The sequence below is a fragment of the Patella vulgata genome, chromosome 3 (genome assembly GCF_932274485.2).
Source record: "Patella vulgata chromosome 3, xgPatVulg1.2, whole genome shotgun sequence".
NCBI classification, from domain to species: domain Eukaryota; kingdom Metazoa; phylum Mollusca; class Gastropoda; family Patellidae; genus Patella; species Patella vulgata.
This window is the reverse complement of record NC_065881.2, coordinates 83,362,297-83,381,796: the sequence shown is the minus strand read 5'-3', so window position 1 is coordinate 83,381,796 and position 19,500 is coordinate 83,362,297. Positions and strand designations below refer to the sequence as shown.

At 35.7% G+C, this 19,500-nt stretch overlaps 1 protein-coding gene across 1 annotated transcript; it reads left to right on the top strand.

Moving 5' to 3' along the window:
• The first annotated feature begins 10,290 nt into the window (after nt 1-10,290).
• Nucleotides 10,291-18,700, top strand: LOC126816478 (exocyst complex component 2). The gene is made up of 9 exons (XM_050543097.2): nt 10,291-10,302; nt 11,358-11,430; nt 12,494-12,610; nt 12,913-13,054; nt 14,318-14,373; nt 15,179-15,301; nt 15,937-15,998; nt 16,638-16,694; nt 17,994-18,700. The coding sequence occupies exons 2-9, from the start codon at nt 11,374-11,376 to the stop codon at nt 18,082-18,084; spliced, it is 705 nt and encodes a 234-aa protein (XP_050399054.1). The 5' UTR covers nt 10,291-10,302; nt 11,358-11,373; the 3' UTR covers nt 18,085-18,700.
• The last annotated feature ends 800 nt before the right edge of the window (nt 18,701-19,500 follow it).

Sequence of the window (19,500 nt, the reverse complement as noted above, 5' to 3'; positions counted from 1 at the left end):
GTCTTCATTAGCTAAGTTAGTGCAGAACAGTAGGATGTTAAACCCCATTTCATTTCCTATGTAACACGATGCATGGTTTGTACCCAATTGTTAGAGTAGGCTCTAATGCCACTGTCCGGGTAAAATTTCCCTCCTAGCACACTGTATGGCGTATGCCCGTCTTCATTAGCCCAGTTCGGAGCAGAACAGTAGGACATTAAACCCCATTTCATTTCATTTGTACCCATTTGGTGCAGATAAGTAAGATGTTTCAAACTTTATTAATCTTATATTTTTAATATGTTTATTTCAGTATATGAAGAAGTTGAGAATAAAATTCAAAGATTCCGAGAAATGTTGTATAAGAAATTACTTGATCCTAGCATAGAATTAGACGAACAGAAAAAATTAATCAGGTCAGGAAATTTTACCAGATATTTTTATATTAATCTTTCTGATAATTCCGTTAAAACCATTTATTTAAATTTCTGCAATGTATTGTGGAAGTATGTACCATAGTTCTATATGGGTCATGAATGAAGCATGATGTCATCGCTGCCGTCTTGGAATTGAGTCGTAAAACACAAAGATGAATAGCGCTTGGCACGATATGGATAGTAATATATGGTTCAGGAACGGAGAAAGATGTCAATGCCGCCATTTTGGAATTGTGTTGTAAGAACACGAAGATGAATAGCACTTGGACACCAGTGCCAGGTCTTAAGAGCCAAGTATTTTCATTGCATGTGAAAGAGAGAGAGATAGAAATGGGGTTTAACATCCACTGGACACAAACCAGGTCATTTTGGGACTAACATATGGTTCAATTTTATTTCAATAATTTGCTTGCGTGTAGGAGTCTTTAGCAGTGGGAGAAAACAGGAGGACCCAGGGAAAACCCACGAGGTTGGATAGGCGACCCTACTCCTTGTCACATACAGGCAGGGAATCAAAATCACGCCATTTGACTCAATGACAGACCTTGTGATATACCATGCACATGTTTAACCATTCAGCCACCCAGCCCCCTGACTTCATGCATGTAATATTTGTGTTTGCTATATTTTAGATATTTGATAAGTTTAGAATATGATGGTGATCCAGCGTGGGAATGTTTAGACAACCAGTTACAATATTTTATGAGTTTACTCAATAAATGTAAAGAGGATCATATCATTGCAGGTGAGTATTTTAAACTTGTATAAATTTTATAATTTATAATAGTGCTGGGTATTGCCACTGCAGTCACGATACGATATGTATTGCGATTAAGTTGCATTGATACGATTCTTATAACGATTCATAACCAGATGAATATTTACCAATTGATATTTTTAGTCCTGCAGAAATCGTAGAATTCAAATTGCATGTGAACTGACTAACGGGTAAGTTCTCCAGCTGGTCAAACTGAAATTAGAGGCTTGCTATAAAGGATTATACTGTATAATTCATTGTTCATGAAAAATCAGTGCCAAATAATTTCTGTTTTTAATGAAAGATAATCTCTAGAATGAAATGTATTTTTACAGAAAAGAAGAATATAGAATTGGAAGCTGAAAGTGGACATTTTAAATCACCCAGATCACCCTATAAACCTGGTGAGATGGATTTATAGCTTCTAATGTACGCAGGCTGATAACCCCTGGATGAGTGATTTATAACTTCTAATATTTTCACACCTAGACTAAATAACACTGAATGAGATGAAGAAGCCTTTGTTTTTTTTTTAACGATTTTTGATAATTACTTCCAGAGTTATGGCCCTTGACCGCTTTGAAAAATCTTGTGGATGTTCTCAAGACCAAAGTTGTCATCCGATTGACTATAGATTTATACACAGTGTTTAAGGTCATGAGACTAAGAAGCCTTGATTTTCAACAATTGCAGATAATTACCTTTGAGACCAAAGTTATCATCTGATTGACTTCAAATTTGTACACAGTGTTTAAAGTTGTGAGATGATGAACCCTATTTATTTTCAACAATTTCCAATAATTACTTCATGGGGTATGACCCTTGATCACTTCGAAAAATCTTGTTGATGCTCTACTCACCAAAGACCAAAGTTATCATCCGTTTGGGTTAAAGGTCTTGTGATAAAGAAGCTTATTGATTTTCAGTGATTTCCAATAACTTGAAGAGCTAAATTTTGTATACTAAATGTTGGAATTGGGCAGAACTATTGATTTCTGATAATCAGTTAATGTTGTTGTGTTACTCTTGAACATTTTAGTGGGTTGTAAATATTTTCATTACCGACAAAAGAAAAAATATGCAACAACCCATTTTGACTTCTGGGACGACTTAGCTGCTGTGGCCATATTTTTCGTTGCCTAGCAACCTATCTTTATTTCATTCATTGCCAGCCATGGGATTATTTTCCCATTTTGGAAAATAGTTTTCCAAATGTATCAGAATGTGGATTATTGAGTCTTCTGTTCATTCCGCTGAAACACCATAGATTTCTATTGCTTACTGTCCAAAGCTACTTCTGTTGCTTCTTCCTGGCCATGATATATAAGTGATTATTTTCTACCTGTATTCAGTCATTTGATAATATTTTATTATTTTTTAATTGTAGATGGTTCTTCAAACAGGAACATTCCAGGTATGTGTCTCAGTTGCTTAAATTTAAATTGGTTGTCTGTCCTATTGAAATAATGAACCCTATTCATTTTAAATGATTTCCGATAATAATGTCCAGAGTTATTCCTCTTTGTTATGAATTATTTGTTAGCAGAGAGAGAGAGAAATGGGGTTTAACTTCCACCTCATACAAACTAGGTCATTTTGGGACTAACATATGGTTCAATTTTATTTCCATAATTCGCTTGGGCGTAGGAGAAAACCCACGAGGTTGGACAGGCGACCCTACTCCTTGTCACATACAACCGGGGAATCGAAACCCCGCCAGTTGACTCAATGACAGACTGTATGATACAGAGCGCACGTGCTAACCATTCGGCCATCCAACCCCCCTATTTTTTGGCACCTTAGACTTCAATTATGAACTGATATTCGTGAAGCTGGTACATTTGACCCCATTATTTGATCCTTTGTAAGCTGGTTTCATTTTGTTGTTATTGAGGAGCTGCGGTGACTCGGTGAGTGTTCACAATAAATGAAATGAAATAGGGTTTAACGTCCTACTGTTCTGCTCCAAACTCGACTGATGAAGACGGGCATACGCCATACAGTGTACTATGAGGGAAATTTTGCCCAGACGGCGACACTACGGCCTACTCTTATATTGAATTCCAACTGTCAAGGGATCTTTTATATGCACGCCAATGTGTACACGGTACCTTGGTTTATGCCTTTTAAATGACCCTTATATATATATATGATCCTCTACTTTTCTTTTCTCCAGGTTGGAAATACAGAACACCACAGAAAGTTTTATTTATAGAAGATTTATCAGATATTATTCTAGATAATTTCCCTGATTTCTGGAAACTAGGTCAGGCCTATTTTTCTGGCGATTTCAGTGTGAAAGAGGTAATCTTTAGTTTCTAATTATAATATTTACGTTAAATTTCTGATTATCAACAGTTTTAAATTATAAACTTAAAATCTTTTAAAAGGGATGTTTCGAGCCTTTGTATGTAAAGCTGTTAAATCCCTCTGTCTTTTTTGGTAGGGGAGCCTCGGTGGCTTCGTGAGTAGGACATTGGATCGCTATCCCTTATGTTTCTATCAGAAATACTAATGTTATTTCTGTAATTTTTGATTAACAAAATGGCGGCAAAAAATTCCTGATGCATCGATGCGAGTATTGATGTTTGCGTCTGATGCATTGATGCGTAAAATTTTACTTGATATCAGCACTAACCCTATGTTAGTTCTGAAACTACCTAGTTTGTGTTGAGTGGGCGTTAAACCCTCTCTCTCTCTCTCTCTCTTTCTCTCTCTCTCTCTCACTCTCACAGGTGGTGGAATGGTTTAAATCATACTCATCATATCCGAAGATCTATCATTGAGTCAAGTGGTGTGGTTTCAATTCTCAGCTTGTACGTGACAAGGAGTAAGGTCACTTGCCCAACCGCATGGGTTTTCTCCAGGTCCCCCGGTTTTGTCCCACTGCTAAAGACAGCAAAATTGAACTGTATGTTAATCCTGAAATGACCTAGTTTGTGTCGAGTGGACATAAAGCCCCATTTCTCTCCCTTGTAAACTTTCTTGGCAATCTGATTAATATACAGATCTATATTTCGTTCCACTTTTTTTTTATACTTTCCATGGCCAACACTACATTAAGATCTGACCAGTTGTACTGGGTGGTTGCGTCAGGGGTTATACGAGCGGCTTTTAACTCTATTGCATCAGACATAGGGTTTACCCACAGTTCTGTGCAGAGCACTCCAAGAACTAGCCGTAAATGACTGTTTCATTGGCTTATTCCTCACATCAACTAGAACGCATGTTATATAAGAACTCTTCCATATCCTAGGGTAGTAAAGACAAGTAAAACGAAATTTTGAACTATAAAAAACGAAATGAAATAGGATCTGTGTTTTAATCAGATTGGCTTTTTTGGCTGGTTGTTCAGAATAATACTCCTTCTCACTGAACACCTAAATCATAGAAATGAACATTACAATACATCATTCTCAAAATGACTGAAATTATCACTGTAATCCGGGTATCATTTAATCTTGTGTCTTTAGCATAAATTTCATCAAAGTTGTACTTGTGTTCAGTTTTAAATGAAGTGAAATGGGGTTTAACGTCCTACTTTTCTGCACCTAACCTGGGCTAATTGAAGACGAGCATACGCCATACAGTGTGCTATGAGGGAAATTTTGCCCTGGCAGCGGCGCTACGGCCTACTCTTATATCGAATTCCAACTGCCAAGGGATCTTTTACGTGCACGCCAATGTGTACACGGGACCTCGGTTTTTCGTCCCATCCGAACGACTAGGCAGCTGTCCTTGTCAGGCCCTCCGTTCTGCATCACTGACAAGGGGGTGTTCAGTTTTAAGTTGATCATTCAATTTTGATAAGGAGTGTCCAAATTACAAGAGTTTAATTACTCAATCACTTTGATCTAATTGTTTTAAGGTATGGTTTCCATTCTTGTTGTTAAGACATCCTCACTGGCCATGGACTATAAGTTAATTAACTCTCTATCTGCTATTGTATATCTTAATAAGTGTTGGTGTAGGCCTTTGATCATGTTGTTGCTATGTATGGTTTCGGTTATGTTGTTGTATTTTGTCTATATATATTTGCCTCATATCTGTTTTACTGTATTAGCTTGATAACGTTGAGAGAATACTCTACGAAACGTCGCCTTAAATACACTAGTAGCTGTTTTCCATAAGTATGTGTTTTGTTGTTACTCAATCACTGTTAAAAAATAAACAACCCAATTGGTTATTGATATATAAAGACTAAATTTTGAACAGTTGTCAGGAAATTAAATACTTGTAAATTGGACACTCATTTTATCAAAATGAATCAATCAGCTTTAAACTAGTCACAAGTACAAATTAGATGGTTTTGGAGGATTTTGAATGATTTTTCTGAATTTTTAAACAAAGATTTGATATTAAACGAATGTGAAAGACATTAGTGCTAGATACATAAGATTAAATGAGACCCGGGTTACAATGTATGTTGACAAGATATTTAAATTAACTTTTACCCGAACGTTTTTTTATGTCATTTGTAAAGTTTTTATAAATGATTTCTTTTCAGTCATCTGGGTTTAAACCAGACAGTACCAAACATTCCAAGTTGAAGGTAAGACAGCAGATCTTATAGATGGGTATCAGAAAAATTACACAATAATGAAATGGCGTTAAAAGACTTATTATCTCCCTTTGAGGTGCCTTTTGACTTGGAAGTCATTTAAGTCCCCAAGATGGCTGAATGGTTTAACATGCACTTTAGATCATAAAGTATGTCATTGAGTCAAGTGGCGCGTTTTGAATTCCTTGTTTGTATTTGACAGGGGGTTTGGTCCCCTGTCCAACCTTGTGGGTTTGGTCCCCTGTCCAGCTTCGTGGGTTTGGTCCCCTGTCCAACCCTGTTGGTTTTTAAGTTGAATTAATAAAGTGATATTAAATCATATCATTTGCTTTGCCTAGGTTTTAATATTTTTTATGATATGTGTTTTTTGTAGGGTATGATTAAAGAGCTCGTAGGGCTGTACACAGCTTATGTTCGAGCGGCCATTCTTCCTGAATCGTTAGAAAATATAGGTGATAAACAGAGGGAACAACTCGGCATCTGGCCAGGTACTGGCAGACGACAAGAAATTTCTGGTATTTGGTTGCCACATTGCGTCAGGCATATCAGGTTAGTGCTATATTTGTATGCCTGTCTTCATTAACCCAGTCGGTGCAAAACGATTTCATTTCATTTCATTTCTTATTGAAACAACACAAATATCCATCTTGCAATGAGGGAAATTGTGCAACAGCTTACTCTTTTTTTTCTCTTTCTAACCTATCATTTTAAAACATATTTACTGTAAATTTTGGTTATTAGTTTCTTTTACAATTTTTAATAACTTCTATGTGTATACAGCGGTTTCATTTATTAACAAAACAAGACCATAATGAACCTGCAATGTTTATTGGATTAGGTTCCGATTTGATGTTTGACTTCCATTCATAAGTTAATCATTAATTCGATAATCAAGACTATGTTTTTTATCGTACCGACTTTAGTAATGATGATCGAGGCTAGGCCGAAAATTCAATCACTAATATCTTGGTTCAGAGTGGATCAATTTGACTGAAATTATCAGCAAATTCCCTTTACATTATCTAGTTTTTAACTATTATAGTGAAAACTGACAGCTCTTTATCTAATCTCCCATATTGTATCTTTAATCAAAAATAAATTATTATTATTATTATATTTGCAGGATGAGTGCGTCAACTCTTGGTGAATTAGATGTTCATTCTGAAGCGTTAAATCTAGTTCAAGAACTTGCCTTTGATCTACGAACCCACTGTATGTTTAGTCTTCTGAAGCAAGCTATATTAGGTAAATGAAATGGGGTTTAACCTCCTACCTTTCTTTTTACCCTGAAGGAAATTTTGACCAGACAGAGGCGCTACGGCCTACTTTGATTTCAAGAAAGATGCAACAGAAATAATGTGACCGTTCCTGACAGTGGTTGTCTCTAGAGAGGCGATAGTCGACCAGTTAACAACCGTTTTCCCGAAGCAACAACTGCGAGTTTTACAACATCTAGCCGTTGCTAGGCTAGTATGAAATTCTTTTTATTTTTAGTTTAAAAAATTTAGTATGAAATTCTCAAACTTTTAGGTAGTAATCTCCCTTTACAGGTAAAGGAATAGATTCCTTTACTGCCATGAATTCTTTTTATTTTTAGTTTAAAAAATTACGGAAAACCAAAGAAAAGCTACTTTACTAGCATAATGGATAAACAAAAAGATTTGGGGCATGGCCGAAAGGGCGAAAAGCTCTAGCATCCTTGTCATTGAACAACCCTTGAACTTTGCAACTCGATTATCAAAGCTAGACATTTTAGCATGCGACTTGGTATTCATGATGATATTTTCTACCGAGGAATCTGAGAGGTCCCGAGCTGGGTCAGGAACCAGTCGAAATTAGTGCCGAAATATGCAGGGTATTACGTGAAGGCCTTGATAAGATGTACGGAGATCAAGCCTTCTTTTGAAGATGTTAACATCATGAGTTAGATCGTCAAACAATTTTAACAATAAGGGCGATAATATCCGATATATTTAAATAATAAATATGTTTTTGTTTTTCTCTTGTTTTAGATGTTAAATCTCTACATAATAAAGAAACGTGGGCTATAGAATACGGTGATGAGTATGGTGGATCGACACAGCTGGTAAGTACTTAAAAATAAACTTGGAAGTCATGGTGGTTCAGTTAGTATAGAGCTGTTCTGCATTTTTCCAACTGATTTCTCGCCTTTGTCAATGGGAAGGGGGGTGCGGTGGTGGGGGCAGAATGGCTAACTGGTGTGCATCTGATTATAAGGTTGCCTGTCCGACCTCGTGGGTTTTCTCGGAGTCTGCCGGTTTCCCCCCACTACTAAAGACCCCTACGCACTAGCGAATTACTGAAATAAAATTAAACCTAGTTTATGCGAAGTGGACATGCATCTCTCTCTCTCTCTCTCTCTGTCAAGGAAAAGCTGTCTAGTCCTTTGCAAGAGAAGAAAAATCAAGGTTGACCTGTGTACTTGTTGACGTGCAAGTTTAAGAAGCCTTGATTGTTGTTGCTGTCCAGGCGAAATTTCACCCATAGCTTATCTTAGTCAATGAACAGTCTTGATAACTGCTTGCTACTGATGATGAGTTATATGTATTTGAGAATATTAATGCTACATTTGTGTATGTGAGAATATTAATGCCATACTTGTGTATTTGAGAGTATTGATATGTATTTGAGAATATTAATGCTATATTTGTGTATGTAAGAATATTAATGCCATACTTGTATATTTAAGAGTATTGATGCTGTATTTGAGAGTATTCAGACTATATTTTGTGTATTTGAGAGTATTCAGCTATATATTGTGTATTTGAGAGTATTCATGCTATATTTGTGTATTTGAGAGTATTCATGCTATATTTGTGTATTTGAGAGTATTCATTCTATATTTTGTGTATTTGAGAGTTCAGGCTGTGTTTTGTGTATTTGAAAATATTCAAATGCCATATTTGTGTAGTTTTAAAGCTAAATTTTGTGAATTTGAGAGTATTCATGCTGTATTTGTGTGTATTTAAGAGTATTCAGGCTATATTTTTTGTATTTGAGAATAATTATGTTATGTTTTTTGTATTTGAGAATATTCATGCTATATTTTGTGTATTGCAGAATATTCATGCTTTATTTTTGTGTATTTACAGCCAGTGTTATTTGAGAATATTGTGAATGAAACTGTTCAACATTTACATGAAGTTGTTGTTTTAAATAAACCTGGTGAATCAGAGGTAAATAGTTACAATGTATTTCTAGTTAGGGTCAGTCGGTCGAAAAAACTCTGCAGGGATTGTGTTAAACTGTAACCCAGGTATTATTTAATCTTCTGTATCTATCACTAATTTCTTTCACATCCGTTTAATATAAAATCTTTGTTTAAAAATTCATACAAATCGTTTAAAATCACCAAAAATCATCTAATTTGTACTTGTGTCCAGTTTAAAGCTGACCATTCAATTTTGATAATGAGTGTCCAATTTACAAGTATTTAATTTTCTGACCACTGTTAAAAAATTAATCATTATACATCATTAATCAATTGGGTTGTTTATTTTGTAACAGTGATTGAGAAATTAAACACTTGTAAATTGGACACTCATTATCAAAATTGAATAGACAGAAGTACAAATTAAATGATTTATGGTGATTTTAAACAGTTTTTATGAATTTTTAAACAAAGATTGGATATTAAACGAATATGAAAAAAAAATTAGTGCTAGATACACAAGATTAAATGATATCTGGGTTACAGTGTTATCTATTTCCTAACATTTCTAGCTTAATTACTGAGTAAAAACTCATGAAAATTATACCGAAATATCAGTGTTGGAATATATTCACAGAAAACCAAGCCAACGCCGAATTATAGGGCCTGGGAAATGAGAAAAAAAGCTTAGAGTCCGTGATTGCACCACCGACATGGGGTGGGAGGCAGGGGGATTTTGTAAAAATTGTGTTTTGAGCTACAGATAATCTGTAACCTGTTCTTTTATGTTACAGATTTTCAGTCAGAGACCGATTCAGAAAGAAGCAACAGTATTATGTACACAGTTACTTCAAGCTTTTGCTTTATGTATGGAACAACTAGCGTTTACACCACCACTACATAAGATAGATATATCACAGTAAGTTAGATAGATATATCACAGTAAGTTAGATATATCACAATAAGTTAGATATATCACAGTAAGATAGATATATCACAGTAAGATAGATATATCACAGTAAGTTAGATATATCACAATAAGTGAGCTACATATATCACAGTAAGTTAGCTACATATATCACAGTAAGTTAGCTAGATATATCACAGATATATAGATTGATATGTCACAGTAAGTTAGATATATCACAATAAGTTAGATAGATATATCACAGAAAGTTAGATAGATATATCTCAGTAAGTTACATAGATATATCACAGTAAGTTAGCTAGATATATCACAGTAAGTTATCACAGTAAGTTAGATTGATATATCACAGTAAGTTATCACAGTAAGTTAGATTGATATATCACAGTAAGTTAGATTGATATATCACAGTAAGATAGATATATCACAGTAAGTTAGATTGATATATCACAGTAAGATAGATATATCACAGTAAGTTACCAAAAAGTCAAAGGGGGTCAATGGGGGATCTATGATATCCAAGTAAATTTGTTGGTGAAATGACATTGAAATGAAATGAAATGGGGTTTAACGTCCTTCTGTTCTGCTCCAACTGGGCTAATGAATTACACGTTGAAAGTGGTATAACTTTGAAACCGGAAGTGGTAGGCCAACGCCACCTAGCCTATGTTACTCCCCTGTCCAAGCTCCCTCTATACACCAAATTTCAGCCCCTGGACAGCCCTAGTGTAGCTGCCAATCCTGAACAGACGGAAAAACAGACAAACCAATATTAGTACTGTCATACCTGACCTAAAAATCGTGATTATATATTAAAATCATGTGTATATCTACACTTCGTTAACTCAAGAAAATTGTGATACCAGGGTCCTGTTTCTCAAAATTTTAGTAGATACTTCAATTTTGATTGGCTAAGCACTAAAATCAATCTAATATTATCCAATCAAAATACTCAAATTTGGATTTTTATCTTATTTAAAATTTCGTGAAACTGGCCCCTGGTCTCAAGCAAAATATGATACCTGGCCTTAAAGTAGCTAAGTCTCTAACTCAATATCATCCAAAGTCTTACACATTGAAAATACGAAATATTTGTCAATTCAAATCAACATTGATGTTGTTATCTTACCGGGAAAAGGTAGGCTTCTGATATCCAGTATTTAAAGACAAAATAAACATTTTACCACTGGTACACGAATCGTGTACCATAGTGCGTTTTAGCGTCATTTGCAACAGGTGACCAGAAAGTACGAGGCTAGACATATTCAACTGGAGAGCATGCGCAATAGACTGGAATAACCAGACGCTACAAATTGCTATAGGGTTGTATTTTGCTGGACATAACTCATTTGAAATTAGAGTCAAAACGGAAACAATTGAATGTAAATCAGTTTATATACAATCAGATTACATTATTATATACGTTGTGACCCATTTGGGTCGATTATTATTAGTAGTATTATGATATAGACAGATATATGTTTTGGTGTACAGGTATCTAAGTAAAATATACTAATTTATTTCAGAGCTCAGCCAATCAAAATGCATCTTGGATTTGATTTTGATCTTGACCAACTTGAAGATCCCATTCCATCATTAGTAAGTTTTGTTCTTTCATTCACTGTACAGTATATGTATGTCTTAGATTTTAACCAAACTAGTATTTCATACAAAATGAAATGAAACTGGGCTCATGAAGAAAGGACAGACACCATACAGTGTGCTATGAAGGAAATTTTGCCTGTACAGCGGCACTGCGGCCTACTCTTATATCAAATTCCAACTGTCAAGGGACCTTTTAGGTGCACACCAATGTGTACATGGAACCTCGTTTTTTTGTCCCATCCGAACGACCAGACAGCTATCCTTGTCAGGTCCTCCATCCTGCATCACTGACATGGGGGAACCACACCGGAAAATCTGGATGAACTTTCTCGGCCAATGCAGGGATCAAACACTTGACCTCCAGGCTAGCGAGCCAGTGTCTAACCCACTTAGTCACCGTGGTTCCCCTGAATTGTGTTTAGAAAGTAATTGTATTTTACAGGGTCAAAGACCAGTTATTATGTTAAAGATGCATTATATAAGATTTAGTTCAAAAATACTTCATTAACAGATAGTACTTCATTAAGAGCTAAATAGGCCTATTGCAGGTGTGTCTTTAGGCCTTAAATGGTATATAAATTATTAATTAGACATTTATTAACATGACAAGACCATGATCAGCTCTCAATGTCACCAGATGCTCGAGATTTTTACTAGATTAGAATGGTTTTCCCATTAAAGAATTTGATTTAAAAATAGAGAATCGAGGCTAAGCCACGAATATGCAAGTACCATGGTTACAATAATAAACAATCAATGTTCATATCTTGTCAAAACTACAAACAGTGATAACTTAGCTCAAAATAAAAGTAACTTAATTGAAATTTTCAATATATTTTTTTGAATTATCTAATTTTTAACTATTATAGCGAGAACTGTCAGCTCTTTATCTAATCTCCCATAATGTATCTTCAAGTAATTGTATTTACAGGATAAAAGACTGGTGATCATGTCAAGTAATTGTATTTACAGGATAAAAGACGGGTAATCATGTCAAGTAATTGTATTTTACAAGACAAAAGACTTGTTATATATATGAAGTAATTGTATTTTACAGGATAAAAGACTAGTTATCATGTTAAGTAATTGTACACATACAAGGGAGAAAACTCTACCAAGAATTATAGAAAATCTCAATAAACATGGTTATGTTGAAATGAACAAATCATTACAAGTAAGATATTCATGTTTTCTCAGAGGATCAAGGGCCTATCGTACTGCTAAAGACCCCTATGCGCAATCAAATTATTAAAATAAAATTGAACCATATGTTGGTCCCAAAATGATCTAGTTTGTGTGGAGTGGTCGTTAAACCCCATCTCTCTCTCTCTCTCTCTCTCTCCAGAGTACATAGCTATTAAAGTATTTATGGGATTTAATAATTTTTGTGTTCCATGGATTCCATTCTGTTTTTGATTTAAAAGGTCTTGTATTTTGATGCCTGAGTTTATTAATTGTTGAAATTATTTTTTGCAGGTAGCACAGCAGACATATCATAATTTAGATGATAAATTATTCCAGGCGTATTTAGAACAGAAGACCGATCCAATTATAGGAACCATAGAACCAAACATGTATAAAGCAGGATTTGATTGGAAGAACTGGAAACAATTATCAGGTAATGGGGTTTTAACGTCCTGCTGTTCTGCTGCGACTGGGCTAATTAAACATACATTATGTTTTTAAACTCAGTTTTACTTTTAAATTTTAAAGAGTGTTTAAAGTGATTTTAAACATTAATTTGTGCGCCACTGAGCAGTTTTACTGAATATACCAGCGCTATACAAGATGGATTATTATTATGCAAGAGCTGAATATGCCTATTGCAGGTCTTTATTTACGTCTAAAATGTTATATAAACTGTTAATCAACTCTCGATGGCATTGGATACTCAAGAATTTATCTAGATTAGAACGGTTCGCCATTTAAAAATTTAATTAAAAAATGGGAAAGCGAGGCTAAGTCTCGAATAAACTAATGCCCTGGTTACCACAATGCACACATCTTGTCAAAACTACAAACAGTGATAACTTGGCTCAGAATGAAGTAATTTGAATGAAATTTTCAATACTTTTATTTTACATCATCTATTTTTGAGCTATTATAGCTCTTTATCTAAATCTTACATAATGTATCTTTGAGATGGGTATACATCATAAAGTGTGCTATGAGGGAAATTTTGCCTGGACAGCGGTGCTGCAGACTGCTCTTATATCAAATTTCAAGGAGTCGCCTGTCCAACTTCGGGGGTTTTCCCTGGGTCCTCCCATCTCCTCCCACTGCTCTAGACCCCTACACACAAGTGAATTATTGAACCATATGTTAGTTCCAAAATGAACCAGTTTGTGTCGAGTGGACATTGAGCCCCTTTTCTCTCCCGCTCTCTCTCTCTCTCTCTTAATGACAAGCATGCACTCAGCTCGGGTGCAGCCAGTAACGACACTTGTATTGCTAGTGGGGTGGAGAGTGTTAGGAGTGTTGTAGAGACAGCCTATCATCAAAACCTGGTTCAACAATAAATATTCATAGGCAAACCCCATTCTTATGATAATTTTTTTTTTTGTCTTTTAGTGTTGTTATTGACAATGGGGGTTTGATGGCCGAATTGTTAGCGTGTTCATGCCGTATCATTGAGTCAACCTGGCTTGATTCCCTGATTGTAGGAGTAGGGTCACGTGTTCAGACCTCGTGGGTTTTCTCAGGTTTCCGACCACTGCTGAAAACCCCTACTGAAAGCGAATTATTGAAATAAAGTTAAACCCTCCCTCCCTCTCTCTCTCTCTCTCTCTCTCTCTCTCTCTGTTATTGACAGTGTAAGATCCACTGCATACTAGTTTTAAATGGTTCACTTTATATTCTACTTTTGTTTTTATTTATAAAGGTGTTCGTAGTTATTTAAAAGAGGTTATACTGAGTATTATAGAAGTTCACGCAGAGGTGAGTAGCACCATTTGTGTTTCGGGGACATTCTTAATCTTGTGACTTTAGTCCATGTGGTGGTGAAGCATTGCAGACTGGTGTATAGCTACCTGTATGATAATCTGGCTGGTGGAAGGTTAGGTGGTTGAATGGTCTTATGTGTGCTTTAGACCATAAGGTCTGTCATTGAGTCAAGTGGACTCCTACACGCAAGCGAATTATGGAAATAAAAATTAAAGCATATGTTAGTCCTGAAACTACTTAGTTATCTCTCTCATCTAGCCAGATCAAGGCTTGTATTTTAGCATAAGGGCCTTTAGGTGAAATGGTAGGGAGCAGCTAACATTTTTGCAGGTTTATGATTATGTGTCAATTATTGAGCTGTTGATTATTGTTGCTTACCTTTAACTGTCCTGTGATTACATATTTATTTGTCCTTATGACTGTCCTGTGATTACAGGTATATTTATCTTTATGACTATCATGTGATTACAGCTATATTTATGACTGTCCTGTGATTATATATATATTTACTTTTATGACTGTCCTGTGATTACATGTATATTTACCTTTATGACTGTCACGTGATTACAGTTATTTTTATGACTTACAGGTATATTTACCATCACAGATGTCACATGATTATAGATATATTTAACTTTATGACTGTCCTGTGATTATAGGTATATTTACATTTATGACTGTCCTGTGATTGCAGGTATATTTACGTTTATGACTGTCCTGTGATTGCAGGTATATTTACGTTAATGACTGTCCTGTGATTACAGATATATTTAACTTTATGACTGTCATGTGATTACAGGTATTTGTGATATCACCAGCGTTTGTATCTCGTGTAATGAAGAAAGTCATGGAGGCGGTATGTGAAGAAATATCTCGAATCATTCAATGTGTCACAGATTTTGGTTCTGCTGGGGCCATACAGGTAAGGACAATTCTTAACACCTTTCAATTAATTCGGATATTAAAATATTCTAATAAATTTACAATAACTGGAAAACAAGGTAACTGCCTAACTTCACAGAACAGATGTAGGTAGTATATCAGTCTTCGATCAGGATCTGAATAATTAAACATTCAATCCATGAAATAATTAAAATAAAATGGAGTTTATTGTCTACACAACTGGGCTGATGGAGACGGCATGCCCCATGTAGTGTGCCAGGAGGGAAAATTTGCCCTGTGGCTTCATATTATTATCATATTGGGAGAAGGTTCATAATTTCTATGGGGGGTTGGATGGCCGAATGGTTAGCACATTCGTGCTGTATCATAAGGTCTGTCATTGAGTCAACTGGCGGGGTTTCGATTCCCCGGTTGTATGTGACAAGGAGTAGGGTTGCCTGTTCAACCTCGTTGGTTTTCTCTGGGTCCTCCGGTTTCCTCCCACTGCTAAAGACCCCTACGTGCAAGCGAATTATTGAAATAAAATTGAACTATTTGTTAGTCCCGAAATGACCTAGTTTGTGTCGAGTGGACGTTAAACCCCATTTCTCTATCTCTCTCTCTCTCTCTTAATAGTAAGTCTGTTCTAATTATAAATCTGTTTTTTATTTCCAGGCACAACTTGAGTTAAAAGCCTTAGAGACAATTGTTTGTCTGTTTGAAACAGCCAACATTAGGTCAGTCAATTTTATTTCATTGGGTTTTTTGAATACTGGTCTGAAGCGGTCTAAATGAGTTACTTCCCTTTATTAATAATACTTGCAGCTGGGAAAGGGGGGATGGGGGCTTGTTTTAGTCATATTTACTAGTTTTGTCTTGACTGGCAGTGAAATTGACCAACTGGAGAATTTACCTGTCAGTCAATCGTAGATGCTATAAAATTTGAGTTACAAAGAGTAGTCTAAGATACACACTAACTATTAGTGTAAAAACAATTACAAAAATGTTTTAAAAATTAGGATTATTGCCAAAAATTATCAAATTTTGAAGTAAAGGTCTAAAGATTTATAGACAGTCCATTGGTGAAGATTCTGAATAAACTAAAGGGGGGTATGGTGGCTGAATCGTTTAACGTATGTGTGTAGGGGTCTTTAGCAGTGGGAGAAAACCAAGGGATCCGGAGAAAACCCACGTGGTTGGACAGGCGACCCCTACTCCTTGTCACATACATGCGTTAAATTTAAACCACCCCTCTTAACTCAACGACAGATCTTATGAATTCACACCAAGCATTAGACCACAACCCTCATCTATCTGTCTCTCTCTGTCTCTCTCTGTGTGACTAAACTAACTGTATATTTATATATTTTTTCCAGGAATTGTTTTAAAGAAGCGTATGAATGTATACCACCTTTATCTGAAGAAGGACAAGAGTAAGTATTTTATCTTGTGAACCATCTACAGGCCAAGTTATCAATCGATTGACTTTCATTTTATTAAGTCTATTGATTTTCAATGGTTTCCAATAACATGATCCAATCTCGTGGATTTTCTCCGGGCCCTCCGATTTCCTCCCACTGGTTGTCGGCAGCCCTGCTGTCCAACCTTGTGGGTTTTCTCCGGGTTCTCCTAAAGACCCCTACGTGCAAGCGAATTATTGTAATAAAATTGAACCATGTGTTAGTCCCGAAACGACCTAGTTTGTGTCAAGTGAACAGTAAACCCCATTTCTCTCTCTCTCTTTTTGACTGTCCGGACGCCTTAGTTGCTGTGGGTGTATTTTTCGTTGCTTGGCAACATATCTTTGGTTCCAGTTATTAAGTTTCTAATGATTAGGCCAAAGAAGTCTGAAAATGAAATGAAATGGGGTTTATCATCCTTCTTTTTGCATGGACAGCGGCGCTACGGCCTACTCCAACGGTCAAGAGTTCTTTTAGGTACATGCCAATGTATGACAGGATCTCAGTTTTTCGTCCCATCCAAGCGACTATACGTTGTCCCTTGCCAGATCCTCCGTCCTAAACCACTGACACCACGTAAAACTCCTGATGAACTCTCTCGGCCAACACCCGGATCAATTTTCATTTTGAATATATATTTATAAATGTTCTGTAAGTAAAAACTTGGCAGGAAAACAAATTTGTAACTTGGAATATTTGTAAATTTTTCGTCGACATAAGAGATCTGTAATGGCAACAATTCACCGAATTTTTAAAAGGTGCAAATTAATGTCATAAAGCTTGATTTTCGCTTTGGATATATTTTGTTAATATGGACCAGATTTTAACTACGAGTTCCACAGTTTTATACAGCTGCGTTCTCATGTGGACGTGTATTATCGTTGCCCTTGTTCGGATGTCTGTGTGTCCGTTCACATTTTGTTTGTGGACACTCTACAGGTCACAATTGTTATCTGATTTATCTCCGTTACACACTATTGACGTTTGAGTTCGAATTCCATGAAAATTGATCTGAAAATGCCCGACAAAGTGGCCACTCCTTGTACGCAAATAGTGTAAAAGTATGTAATACGAAGGTGGTGGACCCTCCAGTAGTCACAATTTTTATCCGATTTTGATGAAACTCGGTTCCTGTCGATATTGATGCATCCTGGATTATGGCCCCTTATTGCACAAAAATAGCATTTTTAGCTTGTTCTCTGTCCATCTCTTGTAAAATTTGGTTAACTGCTTGTTTTTTAATATTTGAAATATATATTATTTTTTTTCTAGGATTGTGGTAAAATTATTATCGGAATTTAAATCAAAGATGACTGTACAACTGATGTGTTTTCAAACAGAAAAAAATTCAAGTTTCGCATGAAATAGTTTGTACCAACACAAATTTTAAAGAGTGAATGAAAGTGGGTATGGTTATAATGGACGTTTGTTTACAATTCACAGGTTCCTTTAAAATGTGTTTCTGATCAACAGTTACCTTATGTATTTACCTGTTATCACCTGTAATTCTAATAATAAATGATAAGACTTTTAAATGATGCTTTTTACAAAAACAGTTATAGCTTTCATTTAAGATGACTCGACTGTTTGAAGTTATATCTGATGGGTGTGCACATCAACAGGAGTAAAAAATGTTAAACTCTTTCTACTTGATTCTACTTCAAACACAGCACTGACTCCACCACACATCATTCTGTTAGCAGAATTTATATACATTGTAACTAAAGCTACCACAATAGAGTATCTTACAATTAATTATCTGTCACAATAGTGTTGCCTATGGTTACCAGAATGGGTTGTGTCACAGTAGAGTATCTTACTGTTGCCTATGGTTACCAGAATTGATACAATTCTGTAAATCAATATTATTGTTATTTTGAGTTATTATTTGTTAATACATGTATATATTGTAATATTATTTTGTAAAATATAAATACCTTTATATATTATTTAGTGCAATAAATAATACTATGGAATAACTCACATTGGTTGAATTACATACACCGTATGGGCAGGAATCAACCTTTCACGCCCAGTCCTCACCTCGTTGTTGTAAATTAGAGTTCTTGTTTCGATCCTTTTGTCCAGTGAAATTGACCTGACCGTCTAGATAATTTTAAATGTCCGTCAATTTAAAATAAGAATTTAGTGGAAGTTGACCTTAAAACACAATAAAAACAGGTAAATCTATAGTTTTATATGTAAAAACAGTTTTTTGAGAAAAAATTGGATAACGCAGAAAAATGTCAAATTCTTTGAAAATAAAAAAATACCTTGTTAATCTGAATTCAACAAAATACATCTTTAATTGACCACCGGCAAAATTTTTGGACAGTTGAATTACATATACCTCAAGGGCAGGGATCAACCTGTCAAACCATTGAGAAATGTATTCTTCAGGATTTTCAGTGTGGTTCCCCTGTTAGTGGTGCAGGACTGGGGATATGGCAAGGAACAACCTTTCAAAGTTCTAACCCAGTTTCAGGATGTTCAGTGTGGTTGCCCTGTTAGTGATGCAGGACTGAGGATAGGGCAAGGAACAGCAAGGATTGTGTCTAGTCCTTCGGATAGAACTAACCAGGAGGTTCCGGTGTTGGCTGGGAGAGAGAAATGGGGTTTAACGTCCACTCGACACAAACTAGGTCATTTCGTGACTAACATATGGTTTAATTTTATTTCAATAATTTGCTTGCGCATAGGTGTCTTTAGCAGTGGGAGGAAATCGGAGGACCCGGAGAAAATCCACGAGGTTGGACAGGCGACCCTACTCCTTGTTACA